This window comes from Stigmatopora nigra, chromosome 4 (assembly GCF_051989575.1).
Source record: "Stigmatopora nigra isolate UIUO_SnigA chromosome 4, RoL_Snig_1.1, whole genome shotgun sequence".
NCBI classification, from domain to species: domain Eukaryota; kingdom Metazoa; phylum Chordata; class Actinopteri; order Syngnathiformes; family Syngnathidae; genus Stigmatopora; species Stigmatopora nigra.
The window spans coordinates 19242653-19258340 of record NC_135511.1 but is presented as its reverse complement, the minus strand read 5'-3'; the positions used below and the strand labels follow the sequence as shown (position 1 = coordinate 19258340).

General features: G+C 58.2%; 2 protein-coding genes across 2 annotated transcripts; both read left to right on the top strand.

Moving 5' to 3' along the window:
• Nucleotides 1-122: 122 nt before the first annotated feature.
• Nucleotides 123-10325, top strand: LOC144195260 (sperm flagellar protein 2-like). Its single transcript, XM_077714764.1, has 36 exons — nucleotides 123-491; nucleotides 1096-1198; nucleotides 1322-1550; nucleotides 1670-1810; nucleotides 1978-2118; nucleotides 2538-2614; nucleotides 2689-2890; nucleotides 3047-3235; nucleotides 3343-3530; nucleotides 3752-3899; nucleotides 3978-4194; nucleotides 4304-4377; nucleotides 4465-4510; nucleotides 4642-4870; nucleotides 4946-5202; nucleotides 5265-5340; nucleotides 5438-5598; nucleotides 5666-5833; nucleotides 5941-6065; nucleotides 6154-6281; nucleotides 6383-6521; nucleotides 6608-6745; nucleotides 6866-6988; nucleotides 7060-7119; nucleotides 7204-7363; nucleotides 7460-7603; nucleotides 7677-7815; nucleotides 7919-7991; nucleotides 8398-8554; nucleotides 8633-8727; nucleotides 8822-9004; nucleotides 9132-9221; nucleotides 9294-9476; nucleotides 9590-9778; nucleotides 9880-10002; nucleotides 10187-10325. The coding sequence occupies exons 1-36, from the start codon at nucleotides 434-436 to the stop codon at nucleotides 10250-10252; spliced, it is 5019 nt and encodes a 1672-aa protein (XP_077570890.1). The 5' UTR covers nucleotides 123-433; the 3' UTR covers nucleotides 10253-10325.
• A 57-nt stretch (nucleotides 10326-10382) lies between these two features.
• LOC144195527 (UDP-glucuronosyltransferase 3A1-like) lies at nucleotides 10383-14235 on the top strand. Its single transcript, XM_077715231.1, has 11 exons — nucleotides 10383-10812; nucleotides 10970-11162; nucleotides 11638-11739; nucleotides 11858-11978; nucleotides 12061-12224; nucleotides 12351-12515; nucleotides 12747-12955; nucleotides 13031-13176; nucleotides 13257-13342; nucleotides 13473-13692; nucleotides 13792-14235. Exons 2-11 carry the CDS (start codon nucleotides 11081-11083, stop codon nucleotides 14072-14074), a joined length of 1578 nt encoding a protein of 525 aa, XP_077571357.1. The 5' UTR covers nucleotides 10383-10812; nucleotides 10970-11080; the 3' UTR covers nucleotides 14075-14235.
• The last annotated feature ends 1453 nt before the right edge of the window (nucleotides 14236-15688 follow it).

Sequence of the window (15688 nt, the reverse complement as noted above, 5' to 3'; positions counted from 1 at the left end):
ATGGCCGGACAAGAAAAAAAAAAAAAGAAAGTGACAGAGAAACAATACCATTGGTTGCCAAGGTGAAGAAAATCCGTATCCATGGGAAAACGTGGCCCCGCCTACTCCGACGAGGACGTCGCTCAAAGTCGTCTTCGCGTTGCCATGGCGACGACCAAACCCCCGTAGTAATTCCTTTTTCGACCTTGTTTACTGAGCCGTTTTCGTCTCCACATACAAGTCGTTGTGCGCGTTTGTGTGGGCTTGACGTGGCCAAGTGGTCTGCAAGCCTTGTAAAGTAGCAAAGTAGCCGGAAGGTTCCCATGGTAACACTGCTTTTTCGCGCTCGTTTACCTGCCGTCGGCCCGCAATGATGACGCAAATGTAGAGCTTCTTCGAAAAAGTAGTGGTGGAGAATTAATACACTTGTGCAAGTCAACCAAACAAGGGCAATATGTCGGACATATTGTGCCGGTGGCTCAACGAGGAGCTTCGCTTATCAAAGTTCATCGGTAAGTTTGACTCAATTGACAGAGGCCGCTTTGCTAAATGATCAAAGTTCATCGGTAAGTGACTCAATTGACCGAGGCCGCTTTGCTAGCTCATCTACGCTAAATGCTAATTGTTGCTAAATGTGGTGGTGGTTCGTCTTTATAGTACATGATTATTTTTTCTTCTCACTATAACCACATTACAACAATATGCAGCGGTGGCACAAGAAGAGGGTTTTTATAACTTTTAATTCACGTGGAGAATCAGTCCAGGTGGAAGGAGTAAGAACAATTCCTTCCTTCAGAAAGTGCCATTATAATGTGTTCGGTGGATTTTACTCGAAGACTAATGACTAAGGTCGTCCAAAAAACGATTTAGAAGGCTTTTACATGATCCTTGAATGGAAAAATGTGAAAACTAGCAGCCGAAAGATGTGTTTAGAGGTTTGGTTCTCAATTAGCCACAGCTGTGCTAATCATTGCTATATGAGTGACTTTGCAATTTCGTCGCTAGCTTTTAACTCGTGTTTTTGTCAAGTGCAGCTTCAAATAAGACATAGGAAATGGGTTCCAAGTTTTGCTATTGACTCGATTGCCTCGTTTGCTCTTTTTGACCCTAACCCAGAACCAAAGACTTTCGCCAAGGATTTTGCCAACGGTTACCTGGTTGGAGAGGTTTTACACAAATGCCAAATGCTTAATGATGTCAGCAACCTCACCAAAACAGAGTAAGTGGATCACCCGTACGACTCGCTCTGTCTTTGACGAGGAACGAGGTGCCGACGTGTGGCGACGTGTGCCGACGTGTGCCGACGTGTGCCGACGTGTGCCCCCCCCCCCCCCCCCCACAGCACCTCGGCGTCCAGACTGAACAATTTCACTCGCCTCCAGCCGACTCTCCATCGTCTGGGCATCTCCTTTGACCTGAACGCGGCTCAGGGACTGATTCAGGAGAAGCCCGGCTCCGCCACGCATCTTCTTTATCAACTCTACGTTTCGCTGGAAAAGCAGAAGAAGAAGAAATGGGAACTCTTGCAAACGGACGTCCTGCATCGGAAAAGTCAGCAGGTCTTCTCTGACGTAAGCGTGTGGTGACATGGCTCCGTCTCAGCCCGTCCCAAATCGGGACACCAGACCCCCACCCCGTGATTGGACGCCATCCCAATACGGAGCCTTTCTCCCTTTTTCTTTTCACGTAGCGGCTCCATCTGGTGGAGATGAAACGCGACGCGGAGCTGAAATTGCAGAAAGTCCATCAAGACTTGGAGAAGAGACGCCCTCAATCCGTCCCCAAGGAGAGTGACGAGCAGGAAGAGAAGAGGGCCTTGCACATGAGGAAGGTGATTGGGAGAGTCCCCTTTTTGTTTGGGCTTGTAACCTTCTGGCCGCCTGGGCTTGTAACCTTCTGGCCGCCTGGGCTTGTAACCTTCTGGCCGCCGCCGCCGCCACCGCCGCCGCCGCCGTTGCCCCCGAGCGATCCGCCGGACTGATTTTGTGAGCTCTCCAGTTTTCTCGTCCCAGGCACAGCGACGGCACGTCCAGTCAAAACCAGCCGGCCGACGTCCAGGCGCCAAAGGCGTCGTCCCACTCTTCGCTGGCCAACGTGAGGAAGCAGAAGCATCCGCAACGCAAAGATCAGCAAGCGGAGGGAGGTCACGCTTAGGCTTAAGAAAGACAGACGGAAAGGGCTCGGAGCGTTGCCTGTGACTTGACTTGTTTTGGCTCTCCTCTGCTGGCTTTGAGCTTTGTCCAACCGGAAAGAGATGATGGCGCTATAGATTGGCGCTGCGATGGAAAGGATGGAATTGAAGGCGGACTAAATTGGACTGACCTCTTGAGTAAAAGAGTACACTTGATATATCAGCTCAAAGACTTGAATCAGACTTGACCGAAAGGAGTGTTGTCTCTGAAATAAATATTTCCCCCCAAATAATTAGAAAAATGCCCAATACAGAGTCCACCTGAAATCTCGTACACACACACACACACAGACTGGATTTCTCCCAAATACGTAGCAAACAAATAAACCCATGTCAAACTAATGTCTTGATACTTGTTTCCTTGCAGATAGTGCAGGCTGAAATTGCCGAGTTTGAGATGAACCGAAAGAAACTGACAACGTCGGGCTTGGCTCCGTCTTCGAGGTGACGTCCATTCCGTCCAGCTGAAACACATCATGGTGGCGTGTTTGTTAGAAGCTCTTTGCTCCTCCGTTCAGCGGTCTAGACGTTCCACTCGCGGCTAGCGCTAAATATGGCGGCGGCGGCGGTGGTGAAAATGAGCTGACGCTCCAGTCCAGCAGCGCCTACATTCAGGAGATCCGCCAGAGGCTGCAGGAGAACGTGGCCGCCTCGGAGCAGAGAGAAAAGCGACGCATCCGCTGCCTGGTGGAGCAGCTCAAGGCGCACGTGGCTCAAGAGGTGAGCGCGGCAAAAGTTCCCCGGCTCGGCCTCCGAGGCACCGCGGCTGCGAGGCACCGCGGCTGCGAGGCACCGCGGCTGCGAGGCACCGCGGCTGCGAGGCACCGCGGTTGCGAGGCACTCGCTCGCTCACTCGCCGTCGGCGCCCCCCCGCAGGAGAGATGGCGAGAAGAGCAGCTGGTGAGGTGTCTGACGGGGCAGACTCAGCAAGAGAAGCGTCTGGCCGTGCAGCTCCTTCAGATGCGCAAGCAGAAGGACGCCTTCCGACAGAACCGCCTGCTGATCGAACAGCAGTTTCAGCAACAGCGGGAGAAGGAGTTCCGCGAAGCTCTGGAAAGGGAAGCGGTGAGATAACACCCACGCCCCCTCCCTTTCCGGGGCCGTCTCCGCCCGTCTCCTCCCGTCTCCGCCCTTCTCCGCCCGTCTCCACCCGTCTCCTTTTGGCCATTCAGGCCTTGACCCGACAGGCCCAATTGGACCGAGCCGAGGAGATCCAATTGGAGCTGGAGTTCTGCAAGAAGATGGCGGCCGATTGCGCCCGCAAGCGCTCCATGAAGCACTTTGAGAACTGCAGAGAGATTTTGGAGCAGATTTTGGACTTAGCCACCAAGGTCGGAGAATACCGCCTGCTCACCGCCAAGTGAGTCTGCCGACGAGAGGGAGCGCCCTAGGGAGCGCCCTAGGGAGCGCCCTAGGGAGCGCCCTAGGGAGCGCCCTAGGGAGCGCCCTAGGGAGCGCCCTAGGGAGCGCCCTAGGGAGCGCCCTAGGGAGCACTCTGGGGAGCGCCCTAGGGAGCGCCCTAGGGAGCACCGGTCGGCCGGGCCCGGCGCTCCGGGCTAAAGGCCGAGCCCCCTTTTTTAGTTTGATTCCAGCCAAGTTGATGCGCGAATGGAAGGAACTCCTCCTGAACGGTCTGCCTCTCTACGATCAGCGGCGGCCCACCTCGCCCGACCCCGTGGAGCTCCAGAAGCAGGAGCTCCTCAACGTGCAGGATTATCAGGAATACGTGGTACGAGAAGTTGTGGGCGCCGCCCCCGACCGGACGCCGGGCCTCCGTCACCAGCGCCGCTTTCACGCTCTTTGTCAGAACATGGTGGGAGAATGGACGTGGACGGAGGAATCCGGGGAGCCGGATTCTCCGCCGGTGCCCGGCCTCAACATCATCCTCAGGCACGTGCTCCTGAGGATGAGGAGCATGATCCCGCTTCCCAGTCCCTCGGCAATTCCCGGTTACAGGCTCAAGGCCTGCGTCCTGGGCAAGTTCTGCTCCGGCAAGACCACCTGCCTCAACAAGATCGCCAAAGGTACGCCCCCTCTGGCAAGGTGTGCATTTGTATGGAGGCTAATTGCAACCTCAAAGGGAAGAATGATCTTCTGACAGCCTTCTCATTGTGGTCCTCCCCTCTGTTTTAGAACTGAAAATATGCGTGCTGTCGATGGACCGCTTGGTAGAGGCGGCTTTGACCGCCTACCAAAGAAAAGACGTGGTGAGCCGGCCGGGATTGACCGAGCCAGCTCTTTGACTTGACGTGAGCGCTCGCCTAAGAGCTCAAATTGTGGCCCTTTTCAAACAGGTCACAGAAGAAAACCAGCACGAGCTGGCCATCATTCTCAATACCGGTGGGTACGGACAGCGCCGTCCGTTGGGCCCGCCGGCACGCCGTCCTTTGGGCCCGGTGGCACGCCGTCCCGCCCGGCCGCCCGCCCGGCGGCACCCTGTCATTTTCATTTTGTCTTGTCTTCTTCTTCAGATCTCAATAGCAAAGAGGAAAAAGCCTGCCTAAATGTAGGTTTGTCACGTGCGCGGACGGAAGACCGGCGAGGTTTTACCGGCCCCGGCCTAGCCCCACCCACCAGCGCTTCCCCCGTCTTCCAGTTGTCCGTCCGCGCCATGCTCGGAAGAGCCGCCGCCGAGAAACTCGGCGACGGCGGCGTCATTCCCGACGAGCTGTTGGTGGACATTGCGGTGGAAGCCATCAGGTACGTACGGAGAAAGCAGGCGCCGGCGACCGGGCGGGACTGGCCTTTTTTTTTTTTTTTTTTGTTGACACGCAGCCGGATTCCTTTGGAGTCGGGCTGGATCCTGGACGGCTTTCCGGTCAACATGGACCAGGCGCACCTCCTGGAGACGGCCATGGCCTCCATGGATACGGGATACGAAGTGGCGGGGGCCAAGATCGACCTGGCCATCGATCCCAATCCTCCGCCTCCCCCGCCCCAGCCACCGGCGCTGGATTTGGCCGTGCTGCTGGACGTCCCCGATCAGTGCGTCGCCAAGCGGGCCGTCAATCACGTGGGTACGGTCACAAAAGGTACACCAAATTTTTGGCGTCTTCCCGCGAGTGAAATGTCACCCAATGTCCGTGGTACAAAGATGGCGGCGGCGGCGGCGCCGGCAAGTCCACTCCGAGCGTCAACGGGAAATTGTTTGTGGCGCAGATTTCGCACAGGTACTGAAATGTCCGCCCGGGGCGAGGGGGACTCGCCCCCCCCCCCCCCCCCCTCCCCCGCGCCCTTCCATCCCAACTTGCCCCTTTGCTCTTTTAGGATCACCTCTTTTCAGGACAACTGGGCCAAGCTGGAAGAGTGGTTCGGAAACGCCGGCAGAAAATGCATTCTGACGCGCGTGAAAGCCGACGTCCCCAAGAGCGACCTTTACGTCACAGTGAAAAATATTGTGCAGAAGGCCATCACGCAAAAACAGGAAGGTAATTGCTAAGCCGTCCGTGCTCTTTGCGTGTGTCGCTCTGCGTCTACGTACCTTGTGTCTATCAGCTCCGCGGCTGCAAATTGTCGAGGAAGCGGCGTTGGACAGCTCACCCGCCGTCACGGCGCCGCCCTCCACGGCGCCGCCCTCCACGGCGGCACCGTCCACGGCGGCGCCCTCCGCGGCGCCGTCCGTGGCAAATGACGACGGCAACTCCACGATGGCCACGTCATCGGGTAGGATAGCGAAAGATTTTTTGGAATAGCAGAGAGCCACGAGCCGCCGCTCACGGCGGTCCACGTGGCGGAAGCGCTCCGTACTTAACGGAGCGGCCCGCTGGCAGATCAAGCCAGCAAGCTGTCGACGGACTCGTCGTACGAGGACGACTCGCAAGAAACGCTGCCGACCTCCTCCTCCCCCGTCCCCGGTTCCATCGGCTGGCTGTACGTGGACGAGCCGCTGTCCTCGGTAGGCCGGCGTCGTCGTCGCCGCCGCCGTCGCCGCCCCGCGAGCTGGCTCCCGTCCGGACAGGCGTTTGGTGTCGCCCCTCCCCCAGGATAAAGCCGGGTATTTGTGCCGTCAATGGGAAGCCATCTGCGATTGTTACGTGAGCAGCGTCAAGGCCGTGATGCAGGAACTCCGCTTGGAACGCACCGTCATCGACCAACAGTTGTACGACATCAGGTGCCATTTTGCCCCGACGCCGCCCCCGCCGCCTGTTTTCGGGCAAACGGCAAAACTTTTTTCTCGGCGTTCCCACTTCAAAGTCCGTGACCCATTTCCAGGGAGGAGTTTCAGCACTTTCTGGCGCGACCGGACCTGAAGCAGGAGTTGGTGTCTCAGTGGCAGAAGGATTACAACGGCATCCCCGACGACCTGAGGAAAAACGAGGAGACCAAAGCCGAGCTCAACCATCGCTTGGACGTGAGACCACCGTTTCCAATGTCGGGCCGGACCTTGAAACCGGGCGGACGTTTGAAAGGAGGCCCTTGCCGGCCGTGACTCGGCAGGATCTGCGAGAGCACCTGTGGGATATCGTGGAAACGCACAAGGACGACGACGAGATGCAACGGGCCGTGCTCATCCGAGAGAAATGGTTGGAAGACCACACCACCATCCTGGTCAACCACCACTTGAGGCTCATCCAGGTACGGGCGGGGCCGGGCGGGCCAGGGGCGGGCGGGGCCAGGGGCGGGGCCGGGCCGGGCAGGGCAGGGCAGCCTTCCGCCCTTTCCACTTTCTGCACGCTACATTTGTCTTTTTTGTAGGTGGAGTTGAGCCGTTTTCAGAACACGCGCAATATCTTGCGGGACTACTATCTGAGCGGGGGTCAACAGGAACACCTGGACTCCATCCCCCTCATCGACATCGGCGAAACAGAACCTCCCAAGGTGACAAATGCCCGGTGACCGATTGGACGCCATCCAAAGCGTACACATGAATTTTGTGCTTGGCCCTCCAGGTGCTCCGTGATCTGGTCATGGCCAAACACGAAGACGCCCTCACCGTCATCAGCAAACTGGTAAGGCGCCTTCGGTGGCCGACGGAGCCACGGCGCCCGCCCGGGCACTTAAAGTTTGGAGACACCCACCCCCGTCTTGCCTAGGTGTCGACGGAACCTCAACAGCTGGAACTCAAGACGCAAGACAGTGAGAAAGAGAAGGAAAAGGTCCAAGAGAAGGAACGACTCCAGGAGAAAGAGAAAGAAAAGGAGAAGGAGAAAGAGAAGGACGCCAACAAAAAGAGCAAAGACAAGAAAGGCAAAGGTGCCCACCGAGAAGAGCACGGGCCCCCCCGGCGCCCCCCCCCACCCCACGGGCCCGTCTCCTAACGGCTGGCGTGTCTGCTGTCCGTCGGTCCAGGTTCGCCGTCTCCTCCGCCCACGCCCGTGCCCGCCCCCAGCCCGCCGCCGGCCGCCGAGACGGCGGAGAAGAGCGTGGCGGGCCTTAAAAACGACAAGCAGAAACTCATCGTCAGGGAGTACACGGCGGCCTTGAAGCACGAAGGTAGCTAGCTGGGCGCCCCTCTCGGAGCGGGCCACCCGTCCAAGGGTGAGTGCTCTTGTCTGGTGTCTTTCAGAGAAGGCGTCGCACGCCCGCATTAAACTGGTCAACGGCCACGGCCTGCATCTGCTCAACTCCCTGCAGAGCCGAGCCGAGTGCATTTTTGCCGACATGCGAGACAGCTTGGAGGCGCACTACGTTGCGCAGATGAACAGGTGGCCCTTTTAAAACTTGACCCGGCACAAACTCTAGCCCAAGGAGCCACCACCCGTGGCGTTGGAGCGCACGCAAGCAGACGCTCCTCTTTTCCCCCCTCAGCATCGACCAACTCACAGAAGTCGTGCGCCACTTCATCGAGACGGCCACCAAGATTGAGGACGAGCTGGTGTTGGTATGTAAAGACATCAAGTGTCCTTACGGGCTTTTCTTATCGTTCTCGGCGGGAGGCTTTCGTGCATCCTGTATACGTACATCAAAGTGCTGGAGAGTGACAATGGAATAATAAAAAAAAAAAAAATCCAGAATGCGGCACCGTTTTCCGAGTGGTAAAAATACACTGTTGGGATTTTGAGCACCACTTTTTGGTAGCGGGTTAAGTTTAGTTTAGCTCGAGGATGATGAGCACCTGATGCGAGGAAGGCGACGCGTGGTGTAATTCGGGTGTTGACCGCTAGATGGTAGCAGTTCGATTGATTGAGGATGTCATTTGGACGAAAAAAGTTCGAGAAGGGAACAAGTGTAGGTTCCATTTTTTTGCAGTGTAGCGTGCATTTTAATGTTGTTGTTTTTTCCTATAGGAAAGTATTGATTTCTATTTCAACGGAGACTCCAGATTGATGGCGGGTTCGCCGACTCAACGCAACTTGCCTCCGTCGGAGAGAGCCACCGCCTCCATGCTGACGGCCCTGCAGCTGGATTCCCTTTACCACTGTCTCTGCAACGAGGCTCCCACCGGTAAGGACCAGACTCGAAAGAAAGACAATTTTCTCTCTCTCTCTCTCTCCGAGCCAAAGCATTTCCCCTTTTTTTAAGGTGTCATGTCCAGTTCAGAGTTCTTCCATCTGATTCGCGACATCCTGCCTTTCAACACGCTGCCCGAGCCTTGGGAGAATATGACGGAAGACCAGGTGAGGGCGCGGGAGAAAACTTTCTGACTGCCGGCGAGCTCACACGCGTCCTTAAAGCCATCCCATCCAATTTGTTTCCCCCGTGGTTTTGCAGTTGAACGAGATCATTTCCCTGCTGGCCGACGGCTACAAACAGATCGATTGGCGTCGCTTCCTGCTCAGTGCTGCCATCCCTTGGCCCTTTCCCTCCTTGAGACAGCTGCTGCTGGTGCGTCAGGCTTTTAAGGAAGTCGACGCCGACGACACCGGCTACATCAGCCAGGAGCAATACGCGCAGGTCGGTCTCCACGGCGACAGGCAAGCTCCCCGGCTGGGAGAAGTTGCCGCGTGGTGGTCCCAAAGCCTGCAAGTGCATAAATGTGGGCGGGCGGCGGCGCTAACGTGGGCTGGTTTCCAAACATCAGGCGGAGTTGTGGTTCCCCACCCTGAGCGAGGATTCCATGGCCGAGGAATCTCACGAGCCTCTTGATAATCGTACCACTAACCTACGCAAGGTAAAGCCCGGGTCGGGGTGGCCGGGCGGACCGCGTGGGCCGGGTTTTAAAGGAAGCTCTTCCCCCGCCTAGTTCTTTTTCCAGCTGTTTTCGGATCACTCCACCACGCCGCCGCAACTGGACTACATGACCATGCTTTTGTGCTTTGCCTCCGATCCCGATCCCAAGAAGGGCTTCATCAAGGCCCTGAGCGTCATGACGGGGCATCACCTCTTGTACTCTCCCTGCGCTCCCCCGGATGCCGCCACTTCGTCGGTGGGTGGGTGGGCTTGGGTTAAAAAGCCAAATGACACGGCAAAGTGCCAAAGTGCGCCTTTTGTCAGTAGCATCAGCGGTAGCATTTTTGCCCTTTGTTTTTTCTTCCACAGAGCGACACCAGTCTGATACTGTCCGGAGGGAAATCCAGGACGGAAGAGAGCTGCGCGGCCAACAGCCTGCTGGCCACGCAGACCGTGTCCATCCCGGCTCTCCTGTCGGTGGTGGGGCCCGAAGTGGGGAAGGTGAAGGGCCGCGCCGCCCTTCATTCCGGCTGCTCGAGCCAGAAGGAGAACATCGAGGTGCGTATGGACCGCGGCGGTGGCGGCGGCGGCGGCCACCGGCCGCTTTCGAGCGGCCGGTGGCCGGCGGCCGTCCGAGCCTCCTCTGTGCTCTCGTCAAGCATCTGATGCAAATCTTCGCCGAGCTGGGCTACACTCCGGAGGACGTCATCCCCTTCTCCATCCTGTCGGAGCACCCGTCCTTTCACAACCTGATGGAGAACACGGACCACCATCTCTTTGTGGTACGTGAGTCCAGACCAGCCTTGACATGTTTATTTTTGAAACGGGCGCGTCTCCACCGCGTTGGCTCCAAAATCTGCCAGCAGTGGGTACCTTTTGGCTGACGGCGTTTCTCCCCCGTTTCTCCCCCGTTTCTCCCCCGTTTCTCCCCCGTTTCTCCTCCGTTTCTCCCCCGTTTCCTTTCAGAACATTCACGACGTGCTCCAAGCCGCCCCCGAGCCGCGGGAAGAGACTTGGGCGTCTCCGCGTTGACGGCGCGTACCTTTTTGGTGCGTTTGAACTCCCTCCCGTGTGCGGAAAGAATAAACCCTAACCCTTGATACCACCAAGCGCAAAGTGCTTATTTGCCGGCGGGGAAGGTGGTGTGGGGCCAAAGGCCGGCCTCAAGCGGGCGCAAAACATGGGCCGCGGGGGGCGATTCGGCTTTGCCGTAGCCTCCGGTAGTTTCCCCCCCAGCCCTGCCCCGACGGGCCGGTGTTCCTAATGATCTCTCTGACACGGAGGCGCATCCACAATGACCGACCGCATTGTCCGGGATAAGCTACATGGCGTGGACGACGGGAAGGAACGGCGCAGTAACGTCAATGTACCTTAAGTCAACGTCTGTCCCATCGGATGGAAGCAAAGGCTACGGGGTGGGTGGGGTGCTTGGAGACACCCCCCTCCCTTTTTTTGGACGGCCGCCCCTCCTCCCGGAGCCTCCCTTCGCTTCACACTGCAGGTCCAGTGCCGGCAGACGTGCGAGTCGGCGGCGGGCCGACTTTTCAGAAGAAGAAAAAAAGGGGAGAAGTTGACCACGCGTGAAGAGCCAGGTAGGCGGCGTCCGGAGGCGGGAAGCTTTTCCTCGGTTTTGAGCGGGAAGCCGGACCGAGCCGGCCGGCCGGCTTTCCGCCGGGCTTTTGAGGCTCTTTGGGGAAGTTTGCTTTTCTGTCTTCTGGCCCTAATTGTGCTTGGAATTTCTTTTAAAAGTGGACGCAGCGTGGCTGGCTGGCTGGCTCGCGGGCTTTCAAGACGGTTTATTTTTGAAGCGTCCGACTATTTAGGGGACTTTGGCCCGAGATCAGCCAGCGAGCGAGCGACATGGGGCCGCTGGTTTGGATGTGCTGGCTGCTGGCTCTCCCGCTGCTTCAGTCTGCCAAGATCCTGACCGTCTGCCTAATTGGTGAGTAGGGGGAGGCGGCATTGTGGCGCGGCGGCTTCATATTTGGGGGGTTGGGGGGGGCTTAACTAGCCATTGCATGAAAAGAAGGGAAATGAGACAGAGTGGGACAGACGTATGGTTCGTACTGGCCGCATCCTACGTACATACTTTTGCTGAATCAAAATGATGACACGGTTCCAAATGGCCATACGTGATAGTTTGTTGCAGGCACTGTCGCTCTTTCTTTGACTTTGGCCCGTGCATGGCACTTGGCCACCAAGCTTACCTCCTTAATTCGGCGGGGCCATCCGTCTTTGACCCCGAGTGCGTGACGGCCGAGGTCGTCGACTTCCGTGTCCTATTTCCAACGTACGCGGAAAGTTTGGGCGCTTGTTGCCGGCGCGGCGTAGCTCCTCTTAGGTCTCCGGCGTGGATGGCGCGCGGCCGGCGACGTAGGCCACTGGACGACAGCGGACCACGGTGTTCTTTCCCGCAGGGGGGAGCCACTACTTGCTCTTTGACGAGATCTCCTATAACTTTGACCTGCACGGCCACGAGGTGCGCATGCTGCTCCAACTGGGAAACCCTCTGGTCACAGGTACGGCCTCGCCCGCCCACCGTTCTTCTCTCTACGTCGGCCTTTTGCGCCGGAGCTTGTTCTGCAACATTGTGGCCCCGTCCCGTCCCGGCCCGGCCCGGCCCGGCCCCCCACACAGGTTTGTCGTACGGCGGGCGTAACGGCAGCTACCAGACCAGCACCTGGTCCCTGGGAGAGGATTACATCAAGCAATACAATGGCTGGTTCTTGGAGCAACAAGCCCAGTTTTTACTGGGAAGGTACCTTCTTTTGCCTTGTTTTGGGGGAAATAACCAGGGTCAGGTTAGTTAAGCCCGTTTCCTCTTCTTCTCCTCCTGGCAGAGACAGCTTCAATGGCTTTTTGAACTTCATGGGCCACCTGTCGTATCAGTGCGACAAGCTCCTGGGGGACGGCGCTCAGATGGCCTTCCTGCAGGCGGAGCGATACGACTTGGCCATCCTGGACGCCTTCAATCCCTGCTCCTTCATCCTAGCGCACAAACTGGGTAGGCAGAGAGACGGAAGGCCACGCTCCCTCGCCCTTTTGATATTGACGGAGCCTTTTGACATTGACGGAGCCTTTTGACATTAACGGAGCCTTTTGACCCTTTGACCTCCCCCCCCCCCCCCAGGCGTGCCCTACGTGGCCTTCTATCCCGGCCCCCTGAACGGTCCCCTGTCCTTGGACGTGCCCGGGGCCGTGTCTTGGGTGCCGGCCTTTGGCTCCCAGTTGACCGACCGCATGGACCTGTGGGGTCGCGCCAAGAATTTGCTCTACTCCCTACTGGGCACGGCGGGTGAGGAGGTCGTTTGGCCGGCACGTTAGGGTGGGTTGTTTGACTATGGCGTGTTTCATTTCCATTCAATTGGGTGGGTGGCGAGGAGGGAGGAGGGAGGAGGGAGGAGGGAGGTTTTGGTTTTGGTTTTGGTTTTTCTGGATGGCCGCTGACAAAAGAGCAGTTGGCCGCGCGTAAAGTGTTCCCGAGCGCGACACGGCCCTCAACTACTTTCCCACGTGTGGCGCCAAGGCCAGAAAATGGTCTGGTCCCTGTTCAAGGAAGTGGCGGAGCGCCACCTGGCCTCGGGCTCCCCCCCGGGCGGCCTGGACGACTTCCACCAGAAGGCCGAGCTGTGGGCCTTCAACACGGACTTTTCGCTGGAGTTCCCGCAGCCGCTCCTGCCTTCGGCCATTTTGACGGGGGGGCTCCTCAATAAGCCCGCCCGGCCCGTGGATCAGGTGGGCGCCCCCTAGCCCTCTGCCCGTGGCAGGCACCGGCTTCTCCGGCTAAAAGCTCTACCTCTGCCGACGCAGGATCTGGAATCGTGGATTTCCGCTTTCGGAGAGTCGGGTTTCGTCGTGGTCACCCTGGGAACCATGGTCTCCTCCGTGTCGGTGGACGGGCTGCTGGCCGAGCTGGTGGACGGCTTCTCCGTCATCCCCCAAGGCGTCATCTGGAGGTATGTCGCCGTGGTGGGCGCCAACGGTAAGGACGGGTGAAGCCTTTTGTCCTTCTTTGCCTGGGCTGGCCGTCTGGCAGGTACGACCGCCAACGCTGGCCGCCTCACCTGAGCCGACCTTCCAACGTCCGCCTGGTGGATTGGCTGCCCCTCAACGACTTGCTAGGTATTGGTCCTAATGCACGTCTCTTTCCATATTACAAAAAAAAAAACAAATCAAGAAAAGACCCCCAAAGCAAGGACGGGCAAAGCCGGCGTTTTCCTCGCCGCTTATTTCCACGGCACTATCTCCGCAGGGCACCACAGGGCGCGCCTGTTTGTCACGCACGGAGGTCAGAACAGCCTCCTGCAGGCCGTGTACCACGCCGTCCCCGTGCTGGGCATCCCCCTCTTCGGAGATCAGTTTGACAACGTGGTGAGGGCCGAGGCCAAGGGCCTGGGTCTGGGCCTGGGCCCCGCCCGCATCACCGGCCAGCTGCTGGCCTCCACCGTGCGGACGCTGCTGCGGGAGGCCAGGTGTGTCGAGCCGCGGCCGGACTGGGGCCGGACTGGGGCCGGACTGGGGCCGGACTGGGGCCGGACTGGGGCCAGCCGGAATGACGCTCCCGTCCCCAGGTTCAAGTCGGCGGCCCGCTCCCTCAGCCGCATCCACCGGTCGCAGCCGGCGCCCCCCGCGCTGCGCCTGGTGCGCTGGGTGGAGCACGTGCTGCGCAGCGGCGGCGGCGCTCACCTGAGGCCGGCCTGGCTGCGGCAGCCCTGGTACCAGAGGTGCCTGCTGGACCTGCTCCTCCTCTTCCTGGCGGCCGTGGGAGGCGCCGTCCTCCTGGCCGCGCTCCTCCTCCTCCGCTGCAAGCGCAAGAAGAGCGCCGGCCCGCCTCTGAGCAAGAAGACGCGCTAGAAAGAAGATGCGCCACCGTCCCTCGGCCCGCCCGACTTTTGGGAGCACTTTGGCCCGGGGCCGGCCGGCGGGCCGGGAGCGGCTGGAAGTTTTCATAGAGAGAGAGAGACGGCCAAGGGAAAGCCCATTTTTCAATAAAAAGAAAAACGTTTGCCAACGTCCCTGAGAGCTCAACGTGTCCAGGGTTATTTCAATTGGGAAATGGCCCCTTGGACGGGGCGCACATGGACGTGCATTGGCACAGGGGTTCCCGTGGGTTCCCGTGGATTCCCGTGGGTTTCCGTGGGGTCCCGTGGGGTCCCGCGGGGTCCCGTGGGAGTGGGTGACGGGGTCGGTTCTCTGTGGACTTTTCTCTTGGCGGGTGGCTGGCCACACCTGCGAGGCTCAACTCTGACCCCCCGCCTCATTGGCACTCCTCCTACACAATGTTCACGGTCAGCGCTCGCTGAGAGTTGGGGTGACACCATTCGCCCCCCCCCCCCAGCTCCCCCCTCCCCTCGCTGCCCTTTCCACCCCGTACATCTGTGTCGGGGGCTAAATTAGCAAGGAAAGAATGACCAATTAGAACGGCATGTTCTCTTCCCCCCATTCAACAAAAACACCCCCCCCCCCCAATCCTTCATGCCATCTCTTCCTTTCATATTTTTTTCTGGCAGTTGCAGGTGCCAGTATGTCTTCCTCTGCCTCGCACGCAATCCCCAGTGGGCAGGGCCGAGTGGGCCGAGTGGGCCGAGTGGGCCGAGAGGGGCGAGCGCTTCGAGCATAATACGGGATAACAGCAAGTGGGTGGTGGGCGGTGGGTGGCTTCGGGGTGGGGGGCTAGATAATAATGGCAAAGGAGGGAGAAAAAAAACAAAAGATGAAACGGCATCCAAGCAGAAGAGGAATGAAAGCAAACAAATTGGACCAGAAGCAATTGGCACGAAAGGTTAAGTTAGGAAAAGCATGTGCCCCTGTCAAAGCAGCTTTTGCCACATCTGCCGCTAACCAGCCAGCCAGCCAGCCAGCCGGCCGGCCCAATAGAATTAGAGCCGCATGACACTGTGGCTGCCATTGACGGCGCCAGACGTCCAATTCTTTTCAAGCTCCATCCCCAGGCGTTGTGCTCGTCAGCCGAGGGCAGCCATTGAGTTCATCGTATAAAATTGGATTTGGATCCTCATTAGGGACGCAGGGGGTGCTGGAGCCAATCCCAGCTGTCTCCAGACAGGAATCCTGCCCGCGTAGGCCCCTATCCAATGTAGGTGTAGCCCCATCTAGTGGTCTGAATTGCTCTTGGCAAGTGACAACCAATCAAGTGCCCTTCCAGTCGCATTTTGATGTGTTCGTATATTACGAAGGCGGCAGAGGATTTTCTTCACGGGGGATCAAATTGGATTGGATTGGATAACTTTATTCATTTACAAACTTTATTTATAGTTGATGCCATATTAAGGTGGCTTTGGCTTCTGGTTCGGAACGGATGTTACAAAAGTGCAAAAAAAAACCACAAAAAAAACGAGCCGTTCGAACGACTTGAACGTTGCTTGGGCACGCAGCTGTGTTCGCTGGCCGTCCCCTTCCGCGATTGGTCAGAGTGCCACTGGCCTTGGATTGGGCAGGATTTGAGCGAGT